General features: G+C 67.1%; 1 protein-coding gene across 3 annotated transcripts; it reads right to left on the minus strand.

The window, feature by feature from the left end:
• Nucleotides 1-87: 87 nt before the first annotated feature.
• Nucleotides 88-8,968, minus strand: SEMA4C (semaphorin 4C). Of its 3 annotated transcripts, none has more exons than XM_050983076.1 (15): nt 8,941-8,968; nt 7,269-7,412; nt 5,640-5,788; nt 5,492-5,554; nt 5,090-5,188; nt 4,712-4,808; nt 4,522-4,638; nt 4,294-4,445; nt 3,873-4,048; nt 3,420-3,564; nt 2,947-3,169; nt 2,705-2,820; nt 2,457-2,614; nt 2,109-2,179; nt 88-1,984 (listed from the first exon to the last, which is right to left on the minus strand). In XM_050983076.1, exons 2-15 carry the CDS (start codon nt 7,375-7,377, stop codon nt 1,143-1,145), a joined length of 2,517 nt encoding a protein of 838 aa, XP_050839033.1. In that variant the 5' UTR covers nt 7,378-7,412; nt 8,941-8,968; the 3' UTR covers nt 88-1,142. The 3 variants fall into 3 exon arrangements, with proteins under 3 accessions (XP_050839033.1, XP_050839032.1, XP_050839031.1); XM_050983075.1 differs by lacking the exon at nt 8,941-8,968 and adding an exon at nt 8,738-8,907; XM_050983074.1 differs by lacking the exon at nt 8,941-8,968 and having other exon boundaries at nt 7,269-7,754.
• Between the last annotated feature and the right edge of the window lie 66 nt (nt 8,969-9,034).

Genomic DNA, 9,034 nt, shown 5'->3' on the forward strand with positions numbered 1-9,034 from the left:
CAAAACCTTCCCCAAACCTCCCCAGAATCCCCCAAGAAAAAAAGAGAAATAGAAAAAAAAAAATCTGGGATTTGTTTTTGGCTTTTTTTGGGTTTTTTGGAAGTCCTTTTATTATGAATATAAAAATACTCAGGTATTTACAGCAAATAAATATAATTTCGGTAACAAATAAATTACACTGGGGGGGGCTTATACAAAAGGGGTGGGGGGCGTGCAGGGGTTGGGGACAGGAGGGGACAAAGGGGACAAAAGCCAGGGCAGGGTGGGCACAGATCCCTGGCAAGGGGGCACGGAGGGAGGGGGTGGAGATAGAAAAATGTCAGGGAGAAAAACCCGAAATCGGCCCAAAAAATCGTCCCGAGGGCACCGGGCACAAGGTGGGCACATGGGTGTCCCCACGTCTGTCCCTCCATGGGGACATTGTACCGAAGGTGGCGGCACCGGGACCCCGGAGTGACACGGTGGCACGGCTGGGTGGCAGCGGTGTCACCAAGATGGGCAGCAGTGCCAGGGTGACAGCCCCGTCCCCAGGGCTGGTGCTCAAGTGACAATCCTGGGTGCCAGGGTGGGAGTCGCACCCCTGAGGCAGATACCGGTGCCAGGGTGACAATCATGTCTCCAAGGTGGGCACCAATGCCAGTGTGTCAGTACCCAAGGTGGACCCTGGCATTGAGGTGACACTCCCATTTCCAGGGTGGGTACTGGGTGTCACTGCTGTCCCCAGGGCAGGTACCAGTGTGGCAGTCCTGTCCCCAAGGTGGGTGTCAGTGCCAGGTGTGCATCCCCAGCTGGGTCCCGGTGCCAGGCGCCCATCCTGAACTAGGTCCTGGTGCCAGGTGTCCATCCCTAGCTGGGTGCCAGTGCCAGACGCTCGTCCCCAGCCAGGTCCTGGTGCCAGGTGCCCATCCCCAGCTGGATGTTGGTGCCAGGCACCCATCCTGAGCTAGGTCCTGGTGCCAGACGCTTGTCCCCAGCTGGATCCTGGTGCCAGGTGCCCATCCCCAGCCAGGTTCCAAAGCCAGACGCTCATCCCCAGCCAGGTTCTGATGCCAGGCACCCGTCCCCAGCCGGACCCACTGCCAGCTCTGCCGTGCCCACTCCGCGGTGCCCCCGCCGGCTCCGGGAGCGGAGGCGGGCACGGCTCACACCGACGACTCCTCGGGGTTGGAGTCGGGCAGGGGCTGGCGCTGCTGCAGCTTGCGCCGCAGCTCCTCGGCCAGGTCGGCGCAGGCCGGGCGCTCCTCGGCGCCCAGTGCCAGGCGGATGTAGCCGTTGGAGGCCGAGCCGCGCAGGGGGCCCAGGTGGATGCGGGTGGGCGAGTGCAGCGGCTGCCCGGGGATGGCAGCGGGCGGCGAGGCGGCACCGGGGCCGCCGTTGCGGCAGCAGGCGGTGCCCGCCGTGCTGGCGTGGCCGGGCACGATTTTGAGCGAGCCGTCTGAGTAGTAATAACTGGACGGGTCCCAGAGCTTCTCGTCCGAGTCGGAGGCGGCACTGGGCACGAAGCGCGGGCTGGGCGGCTCCTTGGGCAGCTCGATGGGGTACACCAGGGTGCTCTCGATGGCCTTGGCACCCTTGCCCAGCTCGTGGCGCAGCCGGCGCCACAGCGACAGCACGGCCAGCAGCAGCAGCAGGCACAGGGCACCAAGGCAAACGGCCAGCACCCACACCACGCCCAGGCTCTCCAGCGGTGCCCGTGTCTCCAGCGGTGCCCCCGGGCCGGCCAGCACAGCCACCCGGTACTCCTGGGCGGGCAGGCGGGCACCCTGCTCCTCAGCCAGGCAGCGGTAGGTGCCGCTGTGCTGGGCGCCCGCGCCGGGCACCACCAGCGCCCGCAGCCGTGCCTCGCCCAGCACCAGCACCTGCTGGGCCGCCAGTGCCCGGCCCTCGAAGGTCCAGAGGGCACGTGCCAGGTTGGAGGCCAGGCGGCACGTCAGCACCAGGTCGGTGCCCGCCACCACCGTCACATTCTTGGGGGTCAGGGGGCCTGCGGGGACACAGCGGTCAGCGGGGACGGGGCGGGTGGGGTGGGGCTCATGGGGTGGGGTATGAGGTGGGATCCATGGGGTGGCATGGGGTGAATGGGCACACCTGTGTGGCACCAGTCTCACCTTGCTTGGCCACCTGTGGCACGGAGCAGGCGCCGGTGTCGGAGCTCAGCACGTCCTGCACCAGGTGGGACCTGGGGGAAGATGGCACAGTGAGAGGGGTACCCGTGGTGCCCACTCCCCAGGGACCCCCAGGGATCACTGATCCCACCCTGGCATCCCTGCACAGACACCCCAAAATCCAAAGGCTCCTGAAGCTCCTCAGGGCTGTGCCCATTCCCTGGGCAGTGCCCAGCCTCCTCTGGGGACAGAACCCTTCCCAAACTCCACCCTGATTGTGCCCTGGGTGCCATCCCCATGCCCTGGGTGCCACCCCGGTGCCCCCGGTGTCCGTGCCCTGGGTGCTCGTACCCGTTGTGCCCGTCGGTGCGGATGCAGGCACTGCTGTTGCGGCTCCAGGCGCAGTAGGGGTCCCGTGCCAGCACGCAGTCGGTGCAGGACTGGTAGCGCCCGCACTCTGCCAGGGGCAGCTGTGCCACCTGCAAGCGGGACCCGGCGAACAGCAGCTTCTGCCAGGGGTAGGGGAGGGGACAGCGGTGAGGAGACGCTGCTGGGTGGCACCGCGGTGATGCTGCCACCTCCAGCCTCGTCACACTCACCTTGGTGCCCGCCAGTACCAGGCTCTCCACGGGCTGCGCGGGCTCAAACACCTGCAGCTCCTCCACCAGGTGGATGCGGGTGCCCAAATCCAGCGCCTTGTGCACCCAGCCATCACCTGCGGGTTGGCACGGTGGGCATCAGCAATGGGGCACTCTGGGGCTGGCCACGTGGTGTCCTGTCCCCTGGTGTCCCGTCCCTGCTGTGCCCCGTCCCCACTGTGCCCCCTGTCCCCTGGCAGTACCTGTGCCAATGAAGAGCACCTCGTAGGTGGCCCCGTCCAGCCCTGCCACGCGGTCCACCACGAGCTGGGTGAAGTTGGCATCCCTCTTGAGCAGCAGCGGGCGCCCGCGCTGGGGTGGCACCGGCTCGTCCATCAGCGGGTGCTTCTTGGCGAAGTTGAGCGTGTTGTCGGGCAGCTCCAGCGAGCTGGCAAAGCCATTCTGCCGGTGCCAGTCCGTGATGCACTGCCAGGGGCACAGGGGCAACGTCAGGGCATGGGGGAGGGCACAGGGGAATGTCAGGGCACATGGGGGCACCGTCAGCGCATGGAGGGCACCGGGATGGGTCCCAATCCCTCTCAGGATGGCACAGATGGATCCCAACGCCTCAAAGGGCACCACCAGCCCCTGAGATGGATCCCAACCCTCAGAGGGCACCACCAGCCCCACAGATGGCCCCAGCACTACCCCAGCCCGTTGCCGTGCCCGCTCTCACCGCGCCAGGCCGGGGGGTGGGCACCTCGCCCGAGTAGCGCCCCCATTTCTGCGCCTGCTCCCGGTACTCCTTGTAGGGCCCCTCGAAGGCCTTCTTCACCTCCAGGATGGGGTAGCGGCAGATGGCAGAGACGTCCACGTCACCCCTGCGGGCACACCAGGGGTTGGCAGCCAGTGGGCAACAGGACAAGGCCACCATGGTCACCATGGAAACTGGGACCAGGCCACCATGGGAACTGGGACAAGGCCACCATGGGCACTGGGACAAGGCCACCATGGACACCATGGGAACTGGGACAAGGCCACTGTAGTGACCATGGGCACCAGGACAAGGCCATCACGGGCACCAGGAGAGGGCCACCATGGGCACCAAGGCAAGACCACCATGTGCACAGAGACAAGACATCATGGTCACCAGGGGCACGAGGCCAGCGTGGGCACGGCGGGCACTCACCAGCGGGCCTGGAAGACACCAAAGAAGGCGGTGTCCTGCCAGCGGGCGCCGGGCAGGGTGAACACGGCCTGCAGGCGGTTGAAGTGCAGCTGCTGCTCGGGGGCTGAGCACACCAGGCGCGCCTTCAGGAACGACGTCCACTTCTTCTGCAGCGTCCGCGCGCCGCCCACGTCACCCTGCCGGGGACACGGCCACTGTGGGCACTGCGGGCACCAGGACGAGGCCACCATGGGCAACAGGACAGGGCCACCATGGTGACCATGGGAACCGGGACAAGGTACCTTGCAGACCCTGTGCCACCACCTGCTCTGCGTAGCAATCATACTCAACTGCCAAACCTCATGCCAACTTGCCAACCCTCAGACAGCTATGGGCGTGTCCCCAGGTGTGCCCAGGTGTCCCCAGGTGTGCCCAGGCGTACCTTGCAGACCCGTGCCACCCGTGCCACCACCTGCTCGGCGTAGCAGTCGTACTCCACGGCGCGCTCGCTGAAGAAGAAGTAAACCTTGTCGTCGTCGCCGCTGCCACTGCCCGCGCTCTCGGGCACGAAGGCCGACGCCACAAAGTGAGGCTCTGTAAAAGCACCTTGTCACACCTGTGCCCTGTTCCCTGTCCCCTCCCGTGTCCCCTGTCCCCTGCGTGTCCTCACCATTGAGCCATGAGGTCAGATACTCCGTCTTCATGGAGTAGTGCGGGCCCAGGTTGCGCAGGATGACGGGCTCCGTGCCCAAGAAGTTGTTGAAGGTGGCAGAGTAGAGCTCCCCGTCTGTGAGGGAGGTGTTTAAGGGGGGTGGCGGGCACAGGTGGCACCCCCCCGTGACCCCAAAGGTGTCACCTACCCACAATGAGGCCGGTGTGGCCCTTGGTGGGGTCGTAGGGACATTTGCCTTTGCCGTCCTCGAATGCCACCGGGTCCAGGGTGAAGCCGGAGAGCTCCTGGGGGGCATGGGGGGGTGGGGGGCACTGGGTCATGACCATGCCAGCCAGCCAGGCCCCAGGGACATGGACACCCTCCAGGTGACCCTCCTGGGGACAGGGACCCCTCCAAGATGTCCCATCAGATGTCCCTGTCCGAGAAGGATCATCTGTGACACCCCAAGTGCACAGAAGACACCCCCAACCTGCTCTCACAGCCACAAAACCACCCTAAACGCCAGCCCTGGGGACAGGGCCACTCCTGGGGAGGGCAGGGGACCCAGATTTGGGGACCCACTCACGATGTAGGTGCACTTGGGCTGGAAGGCGTAGGTGCCGCAGGCGTACAGGTGGGAGCTGTTGTAGCTCTGCAGGAAGCGCACGTAGTTGAAGCAGTCGGTCTGGGAGGGGACACAGGGGACATTAATGGGGACACTGGCATGGGACAGGGATAGAGGATAGGGGGCACTGCCACCACATGGGGACAAGGGGAATGTGGCATGGCATGGGGACACAGGGCATGGCACAGGGACACAGGGACAAGGATACTAGAGCTGGCACAGCACAGGGACACAGAACACGACACAAGGACACAGGGACGGGGCCCCCGGAGCTGGCACAGCACAGGGACACAGGACATGGCACCAGGACACAGACCCTGGGGCTGGCACGGTGCCCCAAACCCTCCCACAGCCTGCGCCCACCTGGTTGTTCTTGCCCTTCTGCACGCACTCCGCCTTCTTCTCCACGGGCGCCTCCCAGGAGATCTGGGGGTGGCACAGGGGTCAGGGGCTGGCAGGGTGGCCCCCACCCCAAATGCCACCCTGATTTCGGGGTGCCCCAGGGCCTCACCGCCGCCTTGAGCTCCACAGTGCCCGTGGCCAGGGCGAACACGGCCTCGCGGGCACCCACGTAGAGCAGCGCCTCAGCCTCGTCCAGCATCAGCGTCAGGTAGTGAGAGACCCCACCCTGGGAGAAACGCTTGGCAGTGTCCTGCAGCTCTGTGGGGACAGGGACAGCGGGCTGGCACACCACAGAATGTGGGGACAGCGGGCTGGAACCCCACAGCATCACCCAACCCCTGCCAGATCCCACCTGCAGCTCTGTGGGGACAGGGACAGCGGGCTGGGACCCCACAGACTGTGGGGACACCCAGCTGAAACCCCCCCACAGCTCTTTGGAGACACCGAGCTGGAACCACCCCTCTCGGCAGCTCTGAGGGGACACAGGGACACCGAGCTGAGACTCCCCCCTGTACCTCTGTGGGAACTGGGTGACCCCCCCTGCAGCTCTGTGGGGACACCAAGCTAGGAACCCCCCCTGCAGCTCTCTGGGGACAAGGGGACCCAGGGCAGGGACCCCTGGGGGCACACCCCGCCCCTGCCAGCCACCCCCGGCCCCATGGCACACAAAGGTCCCTTTGTCACCGAACACAGTGGCCTTTGCAGGGACCCCCCCGTGCCCCCCGGCCACCCCCGGGCTCCACAGAAAGGAACCATTGAGGGGACAGCGCCAGGGCCCCGGGCGGGGACAGGGACACGGGGCTGGCACGGCACGGGGGGGGCACGGGGACAGAAGCACGGCTGAGGGTGGGGGCCTTGGTGTGGGGACAAGGGACATGGCACAGGGACAGCTCCAGGTGTGGGGACAAGGGACATGGTATGAGGACAGCACAGGGACAGTGGCATAACACAGCATGGGGACAGTAGCATGGGACAGGGATAGAGGACAGGGGGCACTGCCACCACATGGGGACAGGGGAATGTGGCACGGCATGGGGACACAGGGTGACAGCGCAGGGCAGGGACAGAGGCCGCTGGCACAGGACAAGGACAGAACCTCAGGGTGCAGGCAGGGCAGGGGGACATGGCAGAGGGATGGGGACAGGGGACATGGCCAAGGGACAGGACAGGATGATGGCAGGGCGTGGGGACAGGAAATGACAGAGGGATGGGACAAGGGACATGGCAGATGGATGGGACGGATGGGACAGGGTGGTGGCAGGGTGTGGACACGGGACATGGAAGAGGGACAGGACAAAGAACCTGGGGAGGGATGGGGACAGGGCACAGGGATAGGACAGGGGACACAGCACAGGGATGGGGACAGGGATGGGACAGGGGACAGGGCAGAGAGATGAGCAGAAGACACAGCACAGGGATGGGGACAGAGCAGAGATGAGCAGGAAACAGGGCAGAGATTAGGATAGGGCACAGGGATGGGACAGGGCAGAGAGATGGGGACAGGGACACGGCACAGGGATGGGGACAAGGGACACAGCACCGGGCAGTGGCCCCCAGGCGCTGGCACAGGACTGGGGATGGCACATCTGGCACATCCCTGCATGCCCCCCACACCCCAGTTCTGGGGACACCCACCCAACACTGTCTGGGAAGGGATGGGACAAAAGCCGCCCGAGCTGGTGACAACAGCCACCACCATGTCACCCCACAACCTGTCCCTGATCCCCCCGGCACTCACCCTCGTAGAGCACAGTCCTCCTGGGCACAGCACTCCACGATGCCCCTGGGGTGCCAGCAGCGCCGGGGGCAGCGGTGACAAGCGCCAGCAGCACGGTGACAACGGCCATGGCACTGGGGCGGCGGTGGGGACACCGCGGGGTCCCTGCGAGGGGACACGGCCACGCCGGGGCCCCGTCAGTGCCACGGGGCAGCGGCGTCGGTGTCACGCGGGCGGCGCGGGCACAAGGCGGCATTGAGGCCGCGGTGTCACGAGGCCGGGGGCACCCCACGCCCCGGGGACACTCCGAGGAAATGGGGCGGGGGGGGGAGACCGGCTGCTTCCCACCCCCCACGTCCTGCCCGGGACCCCCCGGTGCCCCCGGGGGTGCCCCCGAGGGTGCCCCCGGGGCGGGCAGGATGCGGCCGGGAATTGTTCTGCCCTGCCCGGCGGGAAGCAGGAAGTTGGGGGGGCTCGGGGGGGGCCCCGGTGACGGCTCGGGAAGGATTTCCGGGAGGGTGGGGGGACGGGAAGGGCCGTGGGAATGGGGGACACCCCGGCCGGACTTCCTGGGGCGGGGGGGAGGGCAGCACGGGCACAGCTGGGGTGTGACAGCCACATCTGGGGTGTGACAGCCATATCTGGGGTGTGACAGCCGCATCTGGGGTGTCACAGGAACATCTGGGGTGGCACTGGCACAGCTGTGCTGCTAGGGACACATCTGGGGTGTGATGGGCACAGCTGGGGTGCAAAGGGCATAGCTGGGGTGTCACGGCCACATCTGGGGTGTCACAGGGACATCTGGGGTGCCAAGGGCACAGTTGGGGTGCCAGAGGCACAGCTAGGGTGCCACGGGCACAGCTGGGGTGTCATGGGCACATTTGGGGTGCCAGCTGAGGCGCCAAAGGGAGAGTTGGGGTCCCACAAGCAAAGATTGGGGGGGGGGTATCGCAGGCCTGGCCAGGGTACCATGGGCAAAAATCGGGGTGCCACGAGCACAGCCAGGGCACAACAGAGAAATCTGGGGTGCCACAGGCCAGTTCGGGGTGCCCTGGGCACAGCTGGGGTGCCACAGGAACGGCCAAGCTGCCGTGGGCACGGCTGGGGCTCAACAGGCACAGCTGGGCTTGCAACAGGCACGGCGACAGGGACAAAGCACGGCGACAGTGCCGCAGGCCACGGGGCACCACCGGCGTGCCCTGACCATGGCCGGGGTGCCACGGGCACAGCCGGGGTCCCCAAAGCGGGGACAGCCACCGTCGGCGTGCCACAGCCAGGCCGGTGGCCCCGCGGTTCCCAAGCTTCGCGCTGGACACTCCGGGAGTGCCCTGAGGGGCCCGGCCGGGGGGGTCCCCACGGCGGTGCCACCCCGGGGGTTCCCACGGCGGTGCCACCCCGGGGGTCCCCACGACGATGCCACCCCAGGTCCCCGCGACGCTGCCCGCCCAAGCCACGCGCCCCCGGCACCCCCCGCTGCCCGCTGCCGTTACCGTGGGGGGGGGTTCCCGTTGCACCGACGGCTCCGAGCGGCGGAGGGGGCGATTCCGGCCCCCCCATCCACGGCCGGAACGGGGGGGGAGCCGGTGGCGATCCCCGGTACCGGGAGGAACAAAGCGCCTCCCCCTCCTCCTCCCGCCCCCGCGGCTCCGCCACAACAATACCGGGGCGGGGCGGGGGGGGGGCCCGCACTCACCTCAGGGCGCGGCGGCGGCGGCGGCAGCGGCGGGGCGGGAGGCGGCCGTGAGGGGCGGGGGGAGGGGGCTTTGGGGGGGCCCGGCCGGGGCGGC

Source organism: Serinus canaria, chromosome 22 (genome assembly GCF_022539315.1).
Source record: "Serinus canaria isolate serCan28SL12 chromosome 22, serCan2020, whole genome shotgun sequence".
Classification (NCBI taxonomy): Eukaryota; Metazoa; Chordata; class Aves; order Passeriformes; family Fringillidae; genus Serinus; species Serinus canaria.